The sequence below is a fragment of the Spermophilus citellus genome (genome assembly GCF_964194105.1).
Source record: "Spermophilus citellus genome assembly, chromosome: X".
Classification (NCBI taxonomy): Eukaryota; Metazoa; Chordata; class Mammalia; order Rodentia; family Sciuridae; genus Spermophilus; species Spermophilus citellus.
Window position 1 is genome coordinate 26,051,749 of NC_138190.1, and position 25,091 is coordinate 26,076,839.

The 25,091-nt window shown below is 32.8% G+C and overlaps 1 protein-coding gene across 6 annotated transcripts in view; it reads right to left on the bottom strand.

Moving 5' to 3' along the window:
- Positions 1–25,091, bottom strand: part of DMD (dystrophin) — a gene marked incomplete at its 3' end in the record, with an annotated part of 2,539,585 nt that overhangs the window by 755,374 nt on the left and 1,759,120 nt on the right. For all 6 annotated transcript variants that reach the window (XM_081277777.1, XM_081277778.1, XM_081277780.1 and 3 more), the window contains one exon: positions 20,895–21,059. In XM_081277777.1, coding sequence (XP_081133903.1) covers positions 20,895–21,059 — 165 coding nt within the window. The remainder of the gene's footprint in view (positions 1–20,894; positions 21,060–25,091) is intronic.

The window sequence follows — 25,091 nt, forward strand, 5'->3', positions numbered from 1 at the left end:
AATGAACAAATGTCTGCCTGTTCATCGTCTATGTTTCCATATGACTTAATATGAATACCTTCCCTTCCATTTTCTTGTGCCAAACATGTGTGAAAGCCATCTATTAATATAATCTTTCAAATGTACTACTAAACATTATGATTCTTAAATTGATTTGAATGTGGCTCTGATGAAGTCTAATCATAATCACGTTTTCAGTTTCTAGATAAATTGTTCTTAAACACTGTTTTAAATATCCCAAAGCTATTAGGAAACACAATGAAGTCTAAGGAATAGAGAGGTACATACAACAGAAAGGAATTCTGACATATCTCAATCATGGTCTATAAAAATTGCATTATTTTAAACCAATACAGCACATCTCTAAGTTATTATCCATATGGTAATTAGACATTGTTCTTCAAATTCTGACAAAATATTTAATAAAATGTAAACATTAATCAGTAGTTGGGATAATTTTTATTAAAGGAAAAGTAAAGAACAATTCAATCTTGACTTCATGATTGACATGCACTTCAAATAAAATTAAAGATTTTTTATACTATAGGTATAATACCAAAATTATAATCATTATCTACAACAACTTTTTCTAAATTATTCCAAAACTTATAAACTCAAACCATCAAGTGGAAAATTGAATTAAAGTTGTGTTCATAAAACCATTTTTGGGGCTGGGGTTGTAGCTCAGTGGTAGCGTGCTCGCCTAGCATGCATGAGGTACTGGGTTCGATCCTCAGCACTACATAAAAACAAAATAATGTGTCCGCCTAAAACTAAAGATACATAAATAAATAAGTGTTTAAAAAAACATTTTCTCTTCTGAATAGCCTTTCCTTAAACACAGAGAACAAAGCAAATGTAAGCATTTCTAAAATCAAGAAAAAGAACACATGACAGAATAACTCTCCTTCTTTCATTCACTCAATATGTCAGTCTTCATCTTGGACACCGGGTTTTCACTTATCCTGCCATATTTAATTTGTATACTCATAATTCTTAAGATTTCTATGTGTTCAGCTAAGACACTATTTTTCTTTGCTCTACTGAAGAGTGAATGATAAAGTTTTAGGTAAGAAATATGAACCTAAAGAGAACAAAGATCTCAGAAAAGAAAATAATAATAAAAAGAAATGTGGATCTGTGTCTTAGATGCATATAATCCAGAATTCTGCTAGAATCCAGAATAAGTAGAGAACTAATTAATAAGAGAAAGTCAATAACCCAATGGAAAATTGGGCAAGAATATAAAAAGTCAACTCAGAAGGAAAAATTCAAATGTCCAAAAACATGAAAATTTGTTAAACCAGGGATATATAAATTAAAATAATAAATTAATGTCATTTCTTCCTGCTGGTGCAAAAGCAAATTTACTGTATATATTCAAACTAAAGATGTGAATACTCTAATTCAGAATCAGCAATTTCACTTCAAGGCATTCTCATATAGGTTCATGAAGAGACCTACAACAAATGTTCTTCCAGCTTTGTTTACATTAGTAAAAATTGGAAGCAACTTAACTAATCATTTGTTGTTAATCTAGTAACCATGTTGACTATTTTGTTCCTCTTAAAATTTACAATATTTTAATTTTTGCTTCTCTATTTTAATGCCATGTAAGATATTTGTTTTTATTTTTATGTCATCCAAAATTCTATTTAACCTAGTCATAAGGAAAGTTAATTCCTGTTTTCAAAATTAAATTATTGAAGATATAAAATAAAATAAAATAAAATAGCAATGCTAATTCTAACAAATCTGACTTCAGTTATAATGGCATACACAGAATAATGACCAAATGCCATCTGTTCTGTTTTAGGTGAAGTACAGTGTGTATTTGTGCCTAATTTTGTATTTGTATTATCTCTCCAATTATGTAAATCACTAATACTTATTACTATGCTAATACTCTTATCTTATATGCTATAATAAAGGTTACCATGAATTATTAATTTTGTTTCTTATCACCTATTTCATTAAGTAATTTAAAGAACAGAGATGCCTACCTATCTATATTTTCTCTATAAGTTATTCATAAAAGCACCTTCAAAAAATCTTGAATATTAAAAATAATATGCACTCACGTCTTTGTCATTTCACAAGTCAACAGGTAGAATTTTAGTTGCATCCTACACAGTTTGTGTTTACATGTGTTGTATTCTGAATATTAACAGAATTATAAATTCCAAGAACATCAATCTAATTTCAATAATATATTATGTAATCGATTATTATTACAAATGCATTTTGAGCTATTTAATAGCAAACTTCAAACCTTATTAAGTAGTCAAAGTTTAATAATTGAGATTGCTTTTATTAACTATGTCCTTATGATTGGTAAATATTGAATATTCATTATATCTGGAGGAGGCACTGAAATGTTCAAAAGTTCGAAACCATTGCTTCAGATATATTAAACATGTAAGCTCTACTTTTTTATATGTATTGTTTTGAAATTACAGAGCAAGTTAAACACATTCACATTAGGTAATAATTCAAGTTGTTAACTTATTCCTAGGGTGTTTCTTTTTCAAAATAAATATCAGATATGTATTAAACTGTTCTATATCCTATAAAAGATGAATATCTCCATATATAGTATATGATATGTAAAATATATATTTAAAATATGTGAATGCATGAGTATATTCACACTAATATTAGTACTCAAAGGACAACCAAGAAGAATGAGGGAAAGGAAGCTGTGAATAGGAAAAGAGTAGCTATGTGGCAATTGGGAAGTACTTGGAATACAAAAGTTACTTTTGAGTCAAGTACAAATGTCCAAAAAATAGCAACATCAACTAACATTAATTAATTTTAAATTTGACTTATATAACAGGGGTATACACACATACATATATGTTACTTAAGTTAATAATATACTCTTCTTTTCAATAACAGAAATTAATGTAGTAAGTGAAGCCTCAGGATTCAAATGGTTTATTCAAGAGGAAATTTTACTATGATATTGCTTTTTTCCCCCTTGTATGGTGATTGAACCCAAGGGTCCTTTACCACTCCTTTTTGCTTTTTATCTTGAGACAGGATCTCACTAAGTTGGTTAAGGCCTTGCTAATTTGCTAAGGCTGGCATTGATCTGGTGATTATTCTGTCTCAGTCTTCTGAGTCCCTGGGATTACAGGCATGCATCAGTGTGCTTCATTTAATGTATTTCTAAGTATCAAATTCAATGCACTAAAGATTGGTTATGTCTTCATTGGAAAGAATCATCTGACTTTTAATTTTCAAACTTGTTTTGCCAGTGTGAAAATATATTATAAAGTCACATAAAACACAAGTTTATCCTGAATTTCAATATATTAAGCATTCCTTAAGATTTTTTTCAGAATGTAACCAGGTGGGTGGCACATGCCTGTAATCCCAGTAGCTTAGTTGGCTGAGACAGGAGGATCACAAGTTCAAAGCCAGCCTCAGCAACTTAGCAAGGCCCTAAGAACTTAGTGAGACCCTGTCTCAATATAAAATATAAAAAGGGCTGGGGATGTGGCTCAGTGGTTAAATGCCTCTGGGTTCAATCTCTGGTACCATTTTTTTTTCAGAATGTTATAGAGTTTTATTGGATACATTCATTTTTAAATTAATTTCACCTGCCATTTAGATAACTTTTTAGCTATCAAATATAAGTGGAAGTTTAATTTGGTCTAAGTTCTTGAGATGGCAACTAAATACTAAAATAGCTTTATATAAGTATTTATTAAAGAGCTGTTTTCACTGTTAGATGATATATGTGTGTTTATATGTATGTGTGTATATGTATATACATATATATTTATTTTATTTACTTTTAAAAAAATGAAGTAAAAAAATTATGACCATTACTTCTAGTGCTTTTGTTTTTCCCCACAGCACATGAGTGTTTTACCTGTAAACAATAAGTCCACCCCCAACAAGCACCACCAAATAAAATGTAATGAGTCACTTTATGTTGCTGTAACTTCTTGGCAGACATTCTTACTCATAATGATACTCATGCTTGCTTTTAGAGGTGTCATAATTATGTATTTAGAATTTTAAGTATTCTTCAGTGGTAACTACCAGATTTAAGGATCCTTTTAGTAACCAATATAGTTTAGTGAGTAGAGCACAGCATTTCCTGATAAAAATACAACTTCACAGCTAGGAGGTAAGCAAAGTAGACACTCACCAGGCCGACAAAATTGCAATGTTGCCAAGAGCATAGGGTTCTAGGGGAGTACAAGGACCTGCAAGGGGAACTTAGGTATTGTATGTCTTGTAATTTTCCCTCGTCCATCAACCCAGCTGCCATCTTGGGGAAGAGCAGGAGGAGAGCAAGAGGATCTAAATGACTGACCATTTATCCAAGAACCAACTTCTAAATAGAGACCCATTAAATTATTGTTTCAGAATAAGCCAATTTTCTCTCACTACCCAATAAAAAGGTGGGTTGTAAAGATCACCGAGGGAAAGAAAATGGAGAACCTCCCTTTGTGTGAAAGGACATTTGACCCCAAGACATACCCATATACCTCCTGCTGTATATTTAATATAGATAATGACTATTTGCCTACTTAAGAATCCATAACAGTTATCAAAGCATGGCTCATCAGACCAGCAGCATCAGTATTATTGGAAACTACAATTTACCAAGATTCTTAGCTTATTTTAAGTGCATTAAAGTTCAAGAACATGGCTCAAGATAACATATAACAGACCTGGGAACAAATGAATGTAAACCCCAGAACTCTAATTGATTTCCATACTTAGGGAAATAATATTTATCTTTAAATGATATAGTTTTATGAATAAACAGCTACATAGAAACAGCTTTAAGAGACAATCAAGAAAGGCAGCAGAAGGTTGGGGCCATAACTGAGTGTCAGAGTGCTTGCCTAGCATGCATGAGGCACTGGGTTTGATCCTCAGTACCACATAAAAATAAAAATATAAAATAAAATAAAGGCATTCTGTCCATCTACAACTAAAAAATATTTTAAAAAGAAAGGTGGCTGAATTTTTTTTAAAGTTATGATTAGAAAATTGCACTGCTTTGAACATTGCAAATTGCAAGTGCACAGTACCTCTGAATGTATGTGAAATCCCAGCCTGATATTTTCTATCAGTACTACCCCCTACTACCAAGGCTGGTTACTGGCAAGCTCCAAATCTTCCTCATTTAACTTCCATTGTTTCTACCCTGTATTCTGTCTGCCAATCAAAGTCACGCCTTGGGAAATGTGGTTTGTAACCAGGTGGTCCATTCATTCACTTAAACAGAAGTTATTTGAAAATTAGTGGAAATGTTTCCATCTTTCTACTCCTGCACACATAGGAAACAAAAAAGCATAAAGGATGCTATTCACATGCAGGGCAGAGCTTTCTTTAGTGTACATTTAAAAATAATGATAACATTGCTTCTGATGTTCTCACATAACTTCCTCTAAAGTATCATTATCTACACTTGGTTTTAATGGACCAGTGGAAGACTGCTAAGTAAAAAAAATTAAAATTCTAGTATGTAATAAAACTGTGATATCAAAAAAGTATAAAATTTTTAGGATGACAAAATGACTCTTCAGGGTATATTTGGAGCTAGAAATGATCTAGGATAGGATAGGACTGCTTTGGGATAATATTGGTGAGGGCAAATTAAAAATGAAGACCTTTTAATTCCTATTGGGTTTGTTTCTTATATGTCAAGAGGAATAATATTCTGACTGCAAAAAGCAAAACAAATAATGAGAGGGAACTAGTGCCCAAGATGGGTAAAGAGATTAGAGAGCCCCCAGCTGCTCACACTTAACTCTTTTGATCTAGATAAATCACATCTCAGGATACTAATAAAACTGGCAAGCCAAATGACAAACCATTATGGGTGTTCCTGAAGACTGGAAAAGTACAGCTTTGATTTTCATAAGACAAAAATTAGGTGTAGAAATAAACTTAAAACCTTCCAAATGGTTATTTCAGAGTTGGCTAGAAAATGAAATGCAGGGAAAAGTCATAAGCCTACCTTAGGTAATGAATTTCGCAAGAATGGGAGTCAGTTGACATATGTCCTTTGAAAAAACAAACTGGGTTCTACGTATTACATAGTGTTAAGTAGAAAAGAAAAAAAAAGCAAATATTTACATACCAGTTCCCAATTTTAAAAATCTGTAATTCTTCTATGATTTGTCATCACATAGAATTCCCATCCAGGATTGTTTACTAAAAAGGGCAAAGACCATTCCTGTGCAATTTAAAGACTAGTTTTGATATTTTCAGGTTACAACCTTAAAACTAGAATCTATTTGTCATACATAGCAAATATTCATTAAAATCTTTGTTGTAGAAAGTCATGTTTTTACTTCAAGTTTGTAAACTATATTTTTCACAGGAAGAAAGAGACCAATAACCCACTAGAGAAAATTGGTAAATAATATAGCAAATAGCACACAAAGGAAAATAAAGATGATTTTGAAACACATGAAAAAAACCACCCTCATTCAAAAGAAGAATCTAAATTAAAATGACAATGACATATCATTTTTATTTGTGTAGAAAATTGAAAAGGTTTATGACACATTGAGTGGGCAATGAAATAGGGGGTAGATAACAAATTATTTATATTGCTGAGAATTCTCTATAAAGAGAAATTTGGCATAGTTACTAAAATGGCAAATGCCCTGTTGATCAATCATTCTACTTCTAGGAACTTATCCTATAGATATACTTATAATGTTTGAGATGTCATGTGTACAATGTTATACATTGTTCTGCTGTGGTAATAGCAGAAATTGAAAACAAACAAAATGTTTCTTAATTAGAATATTGTTAAAGATTTAGGTACATCCTTAGAATAGTATGAAACTGTAAAAAAAGAGAATGCTTTTTTAGGAAAATAATTGTTAGTATACATCCTTAAGAGAAAATAAGCAGAGTACAGAAACACTTTATAGTTCTTTTTTTAAAATTTTTTAAATTAGTTGTTCAAAACATTACATAGCTCTTGACATATCATATTTCATACATTTGATTCAACTGGGTTATGAACTCCCATTTTTCCCCATATAGTTGTAATATCTCTCTCTCTCTCTCTCTCTCTCTCTCTCCCCACCCTCCCTCTCTTTCTCTCTTTCCTTGGAAGACTATCCAGGAAACTGAAACATTGGAAGTCTATGGGGAGAGAAATTGGGTGACTGATAGAAAGTAAAGCAAATGATAATCAGTCGATGCCCTTTAATGCCATGAATTTTGTACCAGAAAAAATATAATTTATTCAGTCAATAAATGAAATTATTTATACTTTTAAAAATATTTGTTATATAGGGATGAATTTACTCTTAATTTTGTAATAATTAATCCAATATGGCCTCATTGATAGTGTACTAATTAATTCATTTTGTATAAGTCTGTGGAGAATATTTTGAAATTAGAAATAAAACTGAAATGAAATAAAAATACAAATGAAAACAAAAGTTCCACAAAACAATACCTAACAACACATTCAACATGATGTAATAATTTGTATTATATTTTACCAGCAGTTTTTAAAATGATGTCTTCATCTGCAGTAATTAATGTAAACCTAATATAGAACCATGTTGCTCCTATACTATATCAGGAACCTCCTGTCTACTCTCCTTGTTTTTGGTCCTGTATTCCTCAAATCTGAGAGTTTGCCAGGTACCTTTCATTAATGGCCTCTACTTCTTTCAAAGATAATGTCTAAGTTCCATAAAGTGGTGTCCAAGCCTTCCCTAATTTGGGCTACACTTTAACATCACTAATTTTGTTTTTGTTCCTATACTTCATTCTCCTGACCACCTCCATATCTCTGTTCTTATTGATGCTCATCTTTTAATTCCTGCAGATGTCATATCCTCTGGGACACTGTTGCTAAACTCAAATGTCTCAAATTTCCGCAAGTAAAAATTTATGGAGGGCTTGTTAGCACATAGATTCCTGGGCTTTGCTTTCATCTGTTTTCATTCAGGAGGTCTATGGAAAGGCACAATGCTTTCTATTTCTAACAACATTCTAGGTGATGCTGATGCCGTTGGTTCAGGAACTATACTTTAATAGCCATGATCTAGTAGCTGGATAGGTTGGGAATTATTTTTTTGGATATTATGGCACCCTTTAAGTGAACTCACTAGATGTGCTGCAAGTGCGTCTGCACTGAGTGCATTTAGTACACTGAGCATATTTATACACCACTTCAATACTAAGAAAATTGAAAGTGAGAGTCACCTTAACATAGTAGGGCATTGTAGTTAATCAGTAAGTAGTTTGCTAGCTGCATAGAAATTGTATTATTTTATCTAGAGTAGCTGATCAGAATATATGCAAATAAATTTAATGTACATTTCTACAATACACTTTGATAAAATCTCCCAATGTACACTTATTGACAAAATAAAACAATATGAACTAGGTTGAAATAAGCAGTGTTTAATAACTAATTAAACAATTGCAGCCAATGCAAATTGATGTCAAAGTAAAGGTAAGCTCTCTTTCATGTGCGAGAGTGCTTTGTCTTAAGATTCAGTCTATTTTCAGATTTTTGCACAACCCAGATGAAGTTATAGCAGGTGGACATAACAAATCTGAAGTTGAAAGGAAACATTACGATATGCAGTAAATGGTATAATAGATTCAGGACCCCCAAATTTCTGCCTCTTCATCCCTAATATCAATCGGATTGATGGTTTGACAAACTTATTAAGCTTCAGTCAAGTTTTTTGGGGGTCAAGAACATGTTTTCTTTCTGGGTCTATAGATCGAGGGGTATAGCAGTAGGAGACAAATGATAATAATTAGGGTAGGGGAGGCAGTGAATATGACATTACATTCTCTGAAAGACTAATTGGACTCACTAAAAGTGAACTATAAACCAGGCTTAGGGTAGCAAGGCTAGTTCCTGATGTACTAGTGGTGGTGGGTTTCTTATGTGTTGTCTGTCTTGGTTAGGACTGGATCATAAAATGGGACATAGCAGATCTCAGTGAATAAACCTGAAAAAGTCTTGGGAAGGAATTGACAGCCCTACATCTAATTCATAAAAACAGAGGGCACAGGGCAGGATGGGGGTAAATGTCATCTTGAAGGAGCAAATGTGAAGAAGAACTAGGGTGTTAGACATTAGGAAATTCAGTGTGAATCAATAATGTAATGCAGCTATTGCTATAGTGAATAACTGCGTAATGGTTAAAGGCATGAACTGTGCTGAGATAAACTTGATGATCCTTTAGCAGCTTAACAAGTTTCTCACCAAAAGCTAAATTGTTCCTTTCCTTCCTATAGACTCCCTGCCCATCTTTCCTAGGATGCCAATCTTCAGACTGGAGTAAGCCTCTAGAGGTACACACAGACTTTCCGAGGGATATGTGGGCAGAGGTGGTGTTAATGGAGTCACTTTTCAGATTCTAAGCCTTTACAAGGTATTTGACTGGGTTTATCCCTGTGGTAAACAAATCATTGCAATTTTCTTTTCCTCTTTTTTGTTAATGGTAGTCCTTCTTCTACTTTACAAAATAAAAGTACACCTCTCTGAACTATTCCTTGGTCATTGAATCCAAGATTCATTTATACTAAGTAAAACAACAACTCAAAATACTGGTGACAAAAATTCACTTTTAGTCAAGGGATCATCAAACACCTTTCTATCTCATTTATATATTCATTTTCAATGAAAATACACTGAACATGTTTAATGATTAACTGTCAAAAGCTAAATATATATTTAGGTTTAACAAATATACTAGGTATAGTAATTGTAGATATAACTCAGTCTAAAAGATTTATTTTAAACATGTACAACCTTAAAGTCACAGGATATTGTTTTGGAAAATTGAATTTAAATCTACATAGATACATATTTGTCATATAGAAGGATGACAGAGTTGTTGATAAGAGTTTATAACATAAATGTTATTGAATTAGGATACCATTCTTTGGTGAAAAAGAATGGAAATGTAATTTAAAGATAGAAAGGCATAAAACTTCTTTTTATTAAAGATAAGTTTATTAGTACATTTTTAAGTGGATGATGAAAGATATTATATTGGTATGATATTTGAATTCCACTGGATACATTAAAAAGAGTAACACTTTTAAAATGTCAATATTCACTATATTACAGGGTGGTAAATAAATATCACCTTTAAAATGTATAAGGGGATATTCAGTTTTCTAAACTATTTTTAGAATTTTATAAACAGAATGATCTGAATACCACTGTAATAGAGATACTTTTGGAGCCCGCTTCCTTGGCTTTCCTTCCCCTCCCCCATGATGAAGGGAACAGTAGAAATTTTAGTAGTTTTCTCTTGGTCAACTAAGCACTATCCTATTTGAAAGATATATTCTAGAAATTCTCAATTCAAGAAGCTCTTTTCAAGTTCATCATCTTTTCCCTATATGGGCAAATTGGGTTGGTGAGTCATGAAAAATGTCATTACCATAAGTTTCCTGGAGTGGTTTTCTGTTAGCAACTGTTGCTACCTTTTGAAAGTGAGGGTATTTTGTGAGCTTAATAATTTTTCTCCTTAGGGACTGTTGCCCATAGTCTCCTATGATGGGAAGGTCCATTCATCATTTTTTCTATGTTTTAGGAAATGTGTTTCCATCTTAGTTTTGTTTTGATTCAAAAGAATTCCAAGAAAATTGATTAATTTTTTATTTTAATGAATAAGAAAGTCAGGTTAAAATGGGCAAGTGAGTTAAAAATAATATCATAAGTCAACTAAGTGTCAGAGTCGGGATTCAGTTTATTTATTTCTTTCCTTATTATTATACTACCTCAACTCAGTAATGATTTTGGGAGCAGATGGAAAGTAAGAGAAAGGTTGGCAAGTAAAATACTTTGGTATTCACCATTTATACAGAACAGCAGATATTTAAATCCACTGAAATATGGAATTATCCACAAACTTCTACAATCTTTAAGGTTTTTTAAGGGTCAGAATTATGCTCTTGCCCTCAATTTAACTCAGGTTGAAAAATTTAATGTTCAATAAATCTTTGTGGAGGTGCTTCCTAAATGAGAATAATTTGCCAGTAACTTTAACCCATTACTTTTCAGGATAAATACCACTGACATATTTTAATACCCAGTAGAAAACACTGGACATTTTTTTTTCTATGAAAGAAGATTAGATATGGAAAGATAATGTTTTCTTTCTGCTCCTCATCTTATTAACATCACTCCTTAAAAAGTAAAAAACTAGGAAAGTTATGTCTGATGAATTCTACTCTTTCCTATACCTATCCCCCCATTCCATGTTCTCATTCCCCTTTGTCTAATCCACTGAACTTCTATTTTCCTTCCACCCCTGTTGTGTGTTAGTATCCACATATCAGAGAGAACATTTGACATTTGGGTTTTGGGATCAGTTTATTTCACTTAGCATGATAATCTCCAGATCAATCCATTTACCAGAAAAAATGTCATAAAGTTATTCTTTTTTATGGCTGAGTAATATTCAATACTGTATAACCCTCCTATGTTCATGTATGAATACACCATAGTGAAACTCAACATCATCTACAACCACAAGAATGGGATCCTAATTAAAATAAGTTATACTCTATGTATGTATATATGTCAAAATACACTTTACTATTATGTACATCAAAAAAGAACAAATAAAAAAGTAAAAACTAAATAAAATCAAATAATCTACTCAGTTTAACTAGAAATACTATACATCTATTTAAAAAGGAGAAACTACTTGTGAATTCTTTCATTCCAAAGTTAATTCAATGACATTAACCTCTAAAAAAAGTCAGTTTTGTGAATACTGTCCACACTTCTGACTCATTGGGAGATCTGTCAGTGAATTTCAAGTCCTTATCCAGTGCTCCTTTGTGATTGAATTCAAGGGTACTTTATCACTAAGCTAAGTCCCCAGTCCTTTTTCTTTTTTTTTTCTTCTTTTTGAGATGGGGTCACTAAGTTGCCTCAGCCTCCCAAGTTGCTGGATTTATAGGCATGTGCCACCACACCTGACATCCAGTACTCTTGATCAATACTTCCTTGCTTCCATGATTGCATGACAAAGACAGATTTTTATTCTGAAAATTCTGAGTATACTCTTGTACCAGATTTTTTTGAAAGATACCATTGGTTTAGAAGATGAAAAATTTTCATTGAGATCCCATTTGGTTGAACTTCAGTTCTTTATTATTTATAGACTTCTTTTCTGTAGAGATCTTGTTTGTACAGGTCTTTCTTGGATTTCCTTTCTTTGTTGCTGTTTTTGCTGTCTTACTTCCCAGTGTAAAATTTTCAGTCTTTTGATTCTACTCCTTGCCAATTATACGCTATATCACTAAAGCATTAACTCTGCTTTCTTCATTGTTGGCATAATTTTACTATAGATAATTTGATATTGAATGGCCTCTTTAGAAAACATAAGATCTACTTAAAGTGGCCCATCTAAGATCTTACCCTTTTCATGTCCTCTACTCTTCCTGCTTCTTTTTACCACCATTGATTTTACTCCTGTGAACTCCTTTGAATTTTCCCATGTGTCCCCCTTCGAGCCGTTGCATCCTCTATATTCCTCTGCCCATCCTTGCCAGACCTTTCTCTACCAGTCTATTAACTACCTATGGTCTCTCAAGATTTCTGATCTTTGCCCTCATACGGGGCTCTGGAGGAACTGGAACACCAATAGTAACTACAGAGCCTGGAAATGCCAAATGGAAATGAAAAGGATATTTTTATCCATTCAGGTGGGCTTTTGCAACACCTAGGTGGCTACTACACATTTCCTCATTCACTCATCCAAATCTTAGCTCACAACCTCCATGCAATTACATACCAAGGTAAAAAAAGTTTCCAAGGTATTCTTGACAAATATTGTTAAGTTATTTATTGAGCAGGTGACATCAACTTGTATTTATAAACTTTGCTAGTCTGTTACAAAATGCTGATATATGAGAGACAGTTCATCATTATTCACTTGTTAATTTTCTCAGGAGAATATGAGTCATTAATGGTTAAAAATATAATTAATGTGTGTAAATTAAAGTTCTAGAAACAAAGAGGGCAAAGGAAAACAACTTTGTATACATAATATGCATAGTTTATAGGTTTTGATTTTATTAAGGAAAAAGGGTGATTTTGTTCTAAAGTAAAATTACAGTTTATTTCAGAATGAGAGAAATCTGAATGAATATAAGCAGTAGTAAAAGATTTGTGGTATAGGAATCTTGTGTCACATAATCAATACTTGCTATGGAATTAATTACAAGCTTTCTTAAAATCAGCTTTAGCATTGACAGTATAATGATGAAAAATGAGCTAAGTTTTCTTGTTATAATGATAAACTTTCTTGGATTATTGGCCTGTTCTATTTTAACAGAAATTGTATGTATTTAACGTGTACAACATCATGTTTTGGTACACATATAAAAATTATTATTGTAGTAAAGTTAATTAGCATAGCTATCTCCTCTCTTGGTCTGTTTTTAATAAGAGATTATAAAATGTTTATATTTCTTTATCTTTTGCATACTATGTCAAAGAAACAAAGAGTTTGTGTCTTACCATAATAACTTACATTGTTTTATGTTGACCTCGTTACATACCTTGGTTATTGAAGAATACAGAGGTTTTTGTTTTTTTTTTTTTTTTCACTTTTGCAAGAGCTAAAGTCTTTTATGGTAATGTTACCTCCTGTATTTATTTTTGTAATCTTTCATTGTTATTTTGTTTAAATAGGTATTTGTGCATAATTTCACTGTGACCTATGATCATAGCCAAGTAGTCAAACCTTTTAACATTATTTTTTTACAACTTGTGATATTTTACTTTCCCAAAGTCAAATTCTAAAAGCAATCTTAATAAACTGACTTGAAAAATAAGTTTACTGGGCTGGGGATGTGGCTCAAGCGGTAGCACGCTCGCCTGGCATGCGTGCGGCCCGGGTGCACCACATACCAACAAAGATGTTGTGTCCGCCGAGAACTGAAAAATAAATATTAAAAATTCTCTCTCTCTCTCCCCTCTCTCACTCTCTCTTAAAAAAAAAGAAAAATAAGTTTACTTGATATATTGAATTGCATGAAAAGCATTATCAGAGCTATGGTTTAAATGTACTCCCAGAGTTCCTGTGTTGAAAATTTAATCCCCAATGCAACAGTGTGGAAAGGCAGGACATTTAAGAGGTAATTAAGTAATAAGGGCTCTGCCCTTAGAAACAGATTCATGTCATTATTATGTGAGGGAATTAGTTATCTTGAGAGTAGGCTTGTTATAATAGTGACCCCCTCACCATCTGATGCAACCCATCAAGTTATTACATAGTAAGAATGTCCTTGACAGATGCTGGTACTATTTTTTTTTAATGGAATTACATGTATATAACTACTTTATTTATTTATTTTTTTATTTTATTGTTGGTTGTTCAAAACATTACATAGTTCTTAATATACCATATTTCACAGATTGATTCAAGCTGGTACTATTTTCCTGGACTTTCCAACCTCCAGAACCATAAAGCAAATAAATATCTGTTCTTTATAAATTATGCAGTCTCAGGTATTCTGTTATAGCAACAGAAAACAGACTAAGATGGCCAAATAAGTAGATTATATTTTTGTAAAGAGAATGAACAATTTATATTTTGTCCCTATCTGATTCTTTTAAAATTCAGAGACTCTGAGTATTCTTATTTTAATGGCAATATAATTATTTGCATAGGTTCAGTAAACATTTGTCCTCCTTTTAACAGGACATAATTGAGAAAATTTATAATAAAACAAATATTTTGACCAGAACATCATATTTAAGAATAACATGCATAGAATAAGATATGAGTAGATAGTTTTAAGGACCTTTAGTTGACTTTTTAGAGCCATTGCCTACAAAGCCTTTGTAAATGCTTACAAAGAACCTGGCTTACAAAATTCTGAGTTATGTAGATGAATAAGAAATTTCCCTCTCTGGCAAGCCGGAAACTTTAGGCTACTTAGGGGAACAGGAGAAAGAAATAATTAGCCAAATCTGTAGGTATGGCAGGTATAATGTGTTGGAAAGATTTTTGGCTTGACTTCCTGAATTTGAGAAGTTTTTAAAGTATCTGAAATGCCATTTTCAAAATTGAGACATGATTGACAGCCAAAAGTTCTATATATTTAATGCATACAACTTAGTGTATTTAGAAGTTAAGTATATACTATCACCATAATTTACACCGTAAACCCACTTGTTACCCCCAAAAGGTTCCTTCCAGGTCATTTACTACCTGTTCTCCTATTTTACAATGAGAAAATTTAACATAAGATCTGCCTGCTTAGCAAATTTCTAAGTATAAAATACAGTATTATTAACTGTATGCATTATTCTATAAAGTAAATATCTAGGACTTCTTCATCTTGAAATTCTTCATGAAAATTTTAGTGAAGAAAACTTTAAAAGGCCTATGGGGTCAACGACCATTCTTGCTTTATCCATATAAAAAAAGAGATCAGTCTCATTTTGTAAGTAAGAGTACTCTTACTCTGATTACCTTTGATCCAAAGGCTGGTGATGGCAGGGATAAATTTGAAATTTCAACAAAAACTACAACATGCATTTGTGGGTTATTAGATTTTCATTGCACACATTATCTTTGAGTTATTTTGTATTTCCTTATAAGCTGCATGGTTTTGTTTCCTTTTTTTTTTGTAAATTGGACTATATTCTGCTTTCTTATACATTATGCCATTCTACCAATTTTCAATTCTTTTGCTTTCCTTCAATATCTGGCTATAACACTCTAAATTATTCTTCCAAATTTTCCACCCACCCTACTGACTTGCCATCACTGGAAACTAAAACCTGACTTTCTGGATCCTTATTGAACTTCTTAGTTATTTGCTTGTTGTTGCCCTTTCATTACAGTGTCTAAAGAAGCCCTGGAAGCTAAAGTTGATTGACTTGATGTAAACTGCACAGGAATCATCACTGTAGCAAATTAATTATCTATAGACAACTTTTGTGCCTGTAGCTACTGATATGTAGACTACTCAGGAAGTTCATCAAACTCCCAGATCTTCCATGCTTTACTTCATGAGACATAATCCCAATGAAGACTTTCTACTGCCTACACCACTGCTGAAGGCATTTAAACTGAAAACCAAGAGATCCATAAGATTGCCTATGTCATCTTCACTCCACCATCTAAGGGCATTTCTAGCCCAGCATCAAAAAATCTTTTTTCCTGTTCTTTTTAGATATATATGACAGTAGAGTATATTTTGACACATTATACATACATGGAGTATAACTTATTCTAAGTAGGATCCCATTCTTGTGATTATACATGATGTGGAGTGTCACTGGTAGTGTATTCATATTTCCTTCTTACTTTCATAAAGTCCCCCTTAGGAAATAGCTGATTATTCATACCATCAAGTAAATGTTTTCTGCTATTGTGTATCAGAATTGGATCAACTAGTCCTTCAACAACAGAAAGCTGCTGAAATGATTACATTAGCCAGTTTTCCTAAGTTGTTCAGTGGGCAATCTGGCTTCTGTAGAACAAAAGGGGAAACTGACAAAGAGCTTTATCATTTTCCTCAGCATGACTAAACTTAAGATAGGTTCTTTCTGACCTTAAGTCTTCCTGCCCTTTTCCTAGAGAATTTACTTTAGAAACCCTTCTATTATACACTCTTTCTCTACTTCTTTGCTTGCTTTATACTCTAGGAGTATTTTTCTAAAGGACTCAGGAATCATCCTTTTGAAATGCAATAATCAAGGAAGTTAATGCCCCAACCAGACACTCTCTGTAGGTGGGTAAGAATCTAATTTTAATAAGCACCATTGGCAATTACATTGACCAGCCTTTCCACTAACATCCTTCTGTACTTTTCCACTAAATTCATTCAGTACTTAAAAGTCCTCCATTGAACTCAATGTCTCTCCTCTACTGCAAAAGGTTTGAACAGTCTTTCTTGCTAGGTAAGGTGTGGTCCAGAGCAAATTTTCTTTGACAACACTCACAGCAATGTGCACACATGCAGCAAAGGCTTCTGGTATTCAGTTACTTTAATGGTCATTCATTATAATTTTGTCCTTTGTCTGTGGATTTGACATTATGGGCAATTATATTTCTTACATTGTAAGAAAGAGCCAGCAGAGTAGCATATTGTGTTTATTTATAGTCCGCAGAAGGAAAGTCATTTTTGAGGGAAGAAAAATACCCCTAAAACTTCTCTGTCATGAACATGAAAGTATTTCAGTCAGTGAATCTAACACAAGATTATGCACCCCCACCTCATCCTTTAATAAAAAGTTTGGAAAGCAGTAGTTAGGCAGATTTATGTCAGATAAATAGTATACCTCTAACTCATTATTGAAAGCCTTCATTAAAGATTAAAAACATAAGATCCTTTATAGAAATTCTAAACTGGTCCCTGGATCCTAGCATTCAATTATCATTTGTGAAATCTGAAATCAACATATTTTATGTCTAAACTGAGAGTACATTTGAAAATCAAAATTCAAAGGCATGCCTTCTAGTGGGCTGACTGATGGGAAAGGGCTGTGATTATGCCTAATTTTCACCCTCTACATCACGATCTCATTGATTATGTCTCTCAGCTTGCTAAGGGTTCTGTGAGGTGATTTTCAAGATGAATATTGCTATTTACAGGATTTCCTGAATAGGAATATTTCAGGAGTAAATTGCACAAACCAAGCAATGTGCAGTCAATTTTCACTCCAGCATAAACAATGTATTAGAACAGAACCCTTAAGGCTTTTTTATTTGGGCTTCATTACACAGCTAGCTGCATTTCATCAATAAGCATGAAGTAGCAAGCAGGCAAAACTGAGGCTCACAGTGGGTATTACATATTTTTTCTAACAGGTGCTCAGAGTTTGACTCGAGAAAACAAATGACCTGAATGGCAGGGCCTCTAGCCCTTTGCTTCTGAGGTAGCTGTGGCTGCCATAGCCAAACAAAGAAAGTTTCTGTAAATTTAGAAAATGAAACCATGGCCCTCACTGCTTGTACATCTACTTTCTTTATATTAACTCATTCCTAGGATATATTTTAAAGGCAGTTCCTTTATCTGTGTTAAAATATGGTAATGCCTTTAAAACTGTCTAAAAACTTTATTTTTGGTGTTTTGGTGGTTTAAAGTTTAGAAGAGACAAACTCATTTTCCCATGGTTCTTTAATTGAAAAAAAAAGTTTAATCTCCTTAAGCAGAGGCTGTAAAGACTAAAATCCCATATCTTAAAGCAGAATAACTTTGTGTAGTCTTAATAAATCATTTCTTAGACAGGGAGTAGAGTCAGAAGCTGGAAAAAGAGGGATAAATACTAGGTAAGTTATTAAATTATGCATGTAGGACCACCATTTCCTGATTATAAGTGAGGGGTTTTAGAATTATTGGGAGAGACTCCGAAGTTATCAATATATGATTTCATGGTTTTTTATTTATTTATTTATTTATTTATTTATTTATTTTTGCTTAGATAGAGCCACAAGCAGAAATAAAGGCTGAAGGAATATTTTTGAAATCATCACTCCAGAGAAGAAAACTCAGAATATGCGCACAGGACTGAAGCCAAGGAGTTTTCTACAAGGGCAGAAGCAGCTGCCTCATTCCTCTGTGATTTGGACCAAGCTGTAGGAGGCAAATATCATGACACTCTGAAAGTACACACAGCAGCAAGAGCAGTGACTTAAGCTTTGATAAAGAAAATTCATTAACACACTTAAGAATGGTCTTCACTTCAAATTTCCAGGACCCATTTGGTGGAAACCTTATGGACCGTGGACAAATGAAGACCCAATGTGGGCTTTCAATATTTGAGAACCATTCTAGGGGAAACACACAAAGACTAAAGTCACTTTACATGAGTCAACAGTCTTTATGTGTGTTAGGGTATTTTGTTATAGTCCCTCTTAAATATATTCTATGAAGGAAGATACTTAGCACCGAGTATATATTTCATTTTTATAATAAAGTAGCATATTTTATTTTGAGGTCCCGGGGATTGAACTCAGGGGCACTCAACCACTGTGTCACATCCATAGCCCTATTTTTTATTTTATTTAGAGACATGGTCTTATTGAGTTTTTAGCAAGTTGCTTTTGCTGAGGCTGGTTTGAACTCTTGATATTCCTGCCTCAGCCTCCTGAGCTGCTGGGATTACAGGCGTGTGCCTGCTACATCCAGCAAAAATAGCAATTTTAACCAAAGCTTATGTTTAAAAGCAGAAGAACAGGCATTTACCAGTGAGTTACAAAGTGCTATTTCCGGTAGGAAGGAAAGGGCAGCAATATTAAATCAAGGACTTTTACTGGATATAGAATAACTGGGAATTTGACTGAGGTTATTGTATACATTGGACCAGGTAACTACTTTTCCTTTTTCGGATTTTTTGGGGGACTACTGGAGCTTTAAACAAGGGGTGCTTAACCACTGAGCCAGCTCTTTTTTTTTCTTTTTTTAAATTTTATTTTGAGACAGTGTCTTGCTAAGTTGCTTAGGGCCTCACTAAGTTGTTGAGGCTGGCTTTGAACTTGTAATCCTCCTGCCTCTCTGGCTGAGATTTCCTAATGGGTAATGAAATATCTATATTGGTGATGTAGTTGCACAGGTGAATGGGACATAATTAAATATCTGTAAGGATATTAAGTACTAGCTAAGTTAAAAAACTAAAGAGATCCTAGAACTGATGGCTTCTTTGAACTGATTATGTGCTTTGTATTCATCTAGGCTTGCCCCTTGTGACCATGCATGACTGAAGATCAGGGTGACCAGGGCATCAAAAGCCAAGCCTTGATGTAAGATCTCCTCTATACCATTAATGTGTAGTCTATGTTGTTATTTGTCCTGTACATTTTTAAAAAACTAATTTGTTATTGTTTATAAGCTATTGTTATTCATGAGTTTGACTACCAGACTGAATCCAGGAGTATGCCACATATTGATCAGGCTGAGATTTTCACTAGCAAAATGATTTTTGTCTGTAATTTACAATTTGCCATCTGCTCTTGGTGCTAGGTCACAGAGGGTGGGTAGTTATTAGAATGGTAAATAGAAGCATAAGGAAGAAGTAAGGCAAAAGGAATGAAGTATACTTTGCAAATATAACTCATTTTAGCTGGATAAAACCTCTCTCTCTCTTTCTATCTCTCTCATTCAAGGTTATCTTTCCCAAACATTTAGGATAAGAATTTTAGATACAAATCAATTTTAGATAAAGAAATCTACAGATATGTATTAAGGGAAATTGAAGCAGGGGTGAAAAGGGATCATGGTAATGGATATGATGCAGGCATTCTGGTGACATGAATTTAATGAAGACATTTCTACTGCATGTTGGAAGAAACAAAATTATAGCAACAATGATGATAGTGACAATGACTCTTTGCTTGACCAAACTTTGATAAGCCTTCTGAAACTTCTCCCAGGCCTATCTGTTCACTTTCTTCTAAAATCCAGTTTTAACAAAGAACTCTGCTTATTCAGTTTACCAGGAACCTCTCATTCTGTATATTGGATACCCTTAATATCTGATTACTCTCTATATGTGATGGGGTTTCTTATGCTCCACCATCACCAAGGTGCTCATTGGTCACCCTGGCCTGACTTTAGCAAGTATCCCATTAGGTTGGTTTAGCCAGAATATCCCCTAATACCCAAAGTTATTTTGTTGTCAATTTTATCCACTGATCTTTTTCCTACCTCTGGGCTATCCATCACTTCTCTATATTTAGAGTTGAGTCCAATCTCATTCCCCTACTACAAAATCCTATTTCAGTGGTTCCTGTATACATCATGATGTCCTCTTTACCATGCTTTATCAAGTACCATTTCTTTTCTTCAACAATGACAATAATGATAATGAATGAGAAAATTAATTCAAAGATATTGCCATTCATTTAGAAAATAATATGTAAATAAAACATCCCTACCTTAATGTCCAATGGTCTTGTTTGAGTTGTTTGGTTATAAATTTCCAACTGATTCCTAATAGGAGACAGCCACAGAAGCAGATGATCCAACTGTTGTTCAAGCTGCCCAAGATCTTTTATATGAGCCTCAAGTTCTCCTTGTTTTTCAGGTAAAGCTCTAGAAACCTAAAAAGAAAAAAAAATGTTTAGAAAGGTAATTGGTCCTCATGTTATAAACAAAAATGGCAAAAAAATGTTTTCAAACATAATTCAGCCTGAAATGTTATAGAAATACAAGAGAGAATTTTATCATCATGATATTGAGTAATTGCATTTATTATATTAACTTATAGTTGTTATGATAGGATTTAATTAGAGTATTAGAAATCATTCATTAATACTACACAATTCTATAAATGCCTTTCTGTAAATTCAAATAACATAACTACACAAATGCATACCTAACTCCAAAAGATGAAAATAAAGAAGTACATTCTTCACATATCAACTCACTTACAAAACATAATAGTGATCTGTGTATTATATGCCAAGCACAATTCCTTTGCAGTTTTAAAAATGAATAAGCCAGGCCATGCATGGTGGTGCATGCCTGTAATCCCAGTGGCTTGGAAGGCTAAGGCAGGAGGATCACGAGTTCAAAGTGAGCCTCAGCAGCAGTGAGGTGGTAAAAAACTCATTGAGATCCTGTCTATAAATAAAACACAAAATAGACCTGTAATATAGCTCAGTGGTCGACTGCCCCTGAGTTCAATTCCTGGTACCCCCACCAAAAAATGAATAAGCCAAGTTATTCACCATTAGTACTAGATTTATAACATAGGTTTCTTAAATCTCAAATGAGTGATTTGATTTTAAGAACATGAAAAATTTGAAAGCAAACCAAACCAAAATTTTTGTTTGTATAGTAATCATTTCTGCAATTATATTTGTTAATAATTTTCTTTTCACTTAAGAAAAAGTAAAAGGATTAAGGAAATCCTTTATGTACAAGGAAAATTGGTAAGGTAAGAATTTTTGTGAACCACAGTATAATCAAGTAAACTAGAAGCAGATGCTTGGGATAAAAAGTAAAAAATAATATTTGGATTGAGAAGAATTTAACAGAATAATTATAGGCTACTTTTATTGAGGGTTGTGTCTATTACAAGCATTATGCTTGAATGTTTCACATTTATTGCCTTCTTTAATCTAACCAGTGACATGCTGATAAAGGTACTATTTAGTCATAGATAATGACATCGGGGTTGAGAAGTGTTAATTAGTTTAGGATCAGTATGCTATAGCTTTAAATATTGTGGGGACTAGGATTAGGCTGCTTGGATTTAAATCCTTATTCTAGCTCTTGCCTAATATTTTAGCCAAATATTCTCTAATTCTCAATGCCTGTTTTGTATATTAGGAACAATAATAGTATCTGCTTAGTATTAATCTTAGGACTGAATAAAGTAACCTATGAAAATTGCTTATTCCAATACTCTGCCTAATAGTGAAACACAACAAAGTCATTAAGTGCTAGCAATTGTTGCCCAAACTCAAGTGCAAATAAAGAACCAGGATTAGCAAGAGTAAAGTGCTTTTTTTTTGGAATATCAAGAGTTAAAACCATTATCCAAGAATAAAGAATGCAAACTGGTAATGGCAATTCTTTATGGTATTAATAACATTCTAATAATAGAAAAATATTATGTTGTAATATATATGTTGATATAAATCTATTATATAATATTATGATATGAATAGCAGAGAACATTTTAAAATAAACTGGATAAGTATAATAATATATTGGTGTCTAATTTACTAGATTAATATGCTAATATACTACACAATCCCACATACATTGGAAAAATCATTTATTTAAAAAAAAAATTCACTAGTGAACATTATATCCTCTAATAGGATCCCTGAAATGTGGGGTAAAAAGAAAAGATTTAGGGACAAAATAACCAAGCAATTAATTTATAGGTGCAGGAATTTTACACAAAATGTTATTATATATAAATACCATGTACACTGAAATCTAACATGAATATATTTACATATTTTGTGTAAAAGGCATATAGATACATGAACAAGGGTTAGGTTAGGCTGAAGCAGGCCAGTCTGGGACTGACCTTAGGCTCCCACAGCATTGTTCCCTTGGAAACACTGACATTAGGATAAATGGAAAATGTTTGTCACTCCTTTATTGTATGGAACTATATCTGGACTTAGGGAACCATGAATTGGGACACAGGTCTTGAATCTATGTGACTAAAATGGTGTAGAAGATTGATGGGAAATAGAAGTGATGATTCCTATTGAAGGTGCCCTGCATACACTTGACTCTCATCCCTGGCAGCCTCTCTGTGTGTGAGGGGGCAAACACAGTAAACTTCTCAGGGAGCATAGAATGTTTGTCCACAAATAATGAATCACAATGATGTGTCTGATTTGCATGACTTGTGTCCTGCTATAAAGCCAAATAGATTAGTAATAGATAAATAGACCTAGTTATATTTCATGAGTTCAAACCTGTAACTACATCTATGGTGCTAAATTGTGTGTATATGTATGTGTGTTAAAGAGAGAGAGGTTATATGACAATTGTAATGCTATGTCTGTAATATGTAATCTAATAATGCCCTCAACTTATTTTTCTGGCATTTGAAAGGGGGTAACTTAACCATTTTATTTTTATGGGATCATTTTCTACTCACAAGTAGATGTAAAAAGCATTTTACAGTTTCAACTAACATCATCTAAGAGCCTCTAGATTTGGAAAGTACTAGAGATAATAGCCATCATATTTTCCTAAAATCTCTAAAACTGAGCTATGAACTTCATTTTTATCTGATTATAAAATCGTTCATATTTCACTTAGGCTTTATATGTAAGTTCAGATATTTGTATGATATTTAACTAACATTGTTGATTTCTTTCTCATCCTTTCAGCCCTTTCTCTGTGGTTATAGAGGTAGAATGATTGCTGACATAAAACAGGACAATGAATAAAATTTAATATCGGAATAATGAAATATCAGAATATCGGAATAATGAAATGTTAGCATATAATGAGACTGTTTTCAGTTTAATTATGATGTAGTATTAGGTATATCCCCATAGATCTTATGCTTCCAAGCATCACAACATTTACTTCACATTGTTTAATTTGTTATTTACATGGAGCTCCCTTGCTGAGCTTTTATTTCTGGATAAGCTACATTCCCACACATGAAGAACCTACAATAAATACATTGAATTTAAGGAAATTTCCAAATTCAGGATTATTTTTTTTCAATGTAAGAAATAGTAAATATATTGATTTGTCAAAATATTAAATATAACTATAAAAATATAGTTGATAGTTTTAATTAACAGACAAAATATTAGTAAAGTAGACTATATAAAAATCAGAAGCTTCTGTATGACCAAGAAAGCCATAGGTAAAGTTAAAGGACAAATAACAAACTACAAAAAACAATAGTGCGTTATATCTCAAATAAGGCACTAGTTTTCCTAAAACATAAAAGAGCTTCTGCAGCTTAAAAAGATAAAGGTCAGCAACCAAAAAGAAAATTGGACAAAAGATAAGGACAGTTCATGAAAAAAATATAAATGGATTTAAAAGAAGCTTAGCATTGGTCATAATCAGAGAAATGAAAATTAAAGCTCCATCTATTGCAATGGCAAACATCCAACTCTGAAAACATGTTATGCTGCCAAGACTGTGGGAAAATACTCATTCTTCTACATGAATGGTGGGATGTGTATATTGGGGCACCCATTGTGGACAACAGTTTGGAAATGTGTATCAAATGAATGAAAAACATTACCATTGACCCGGGACACTGACTTCTAGGAATTTTTTTGGTACATATATTTCAGGAAGTACAATCAATGCTTGGTGAGGAAGAATAGATGGCGACTATGGTAGGAGATTTCTTGCTATACTTAAAAAAATTGAACAACATACAAGTATCACTTTTGCAAAGAAATAAGTTAATATAATCAGAAAAGTACTAGTTTTTCTTCTTATGACAAAATATGGGCGATATATCATACTTTTTTATATTTTAATAATGAATTGTTATTCATAGAATATAACATTTTCTAAAGTTATCAATCAAAAATATACTGGTTATTTGCCTATGACAAGATCACTTAGTTAATGGTGGCAGTGGGTGAATAAAGACCTTCTAACACATATTTTTCATGTTT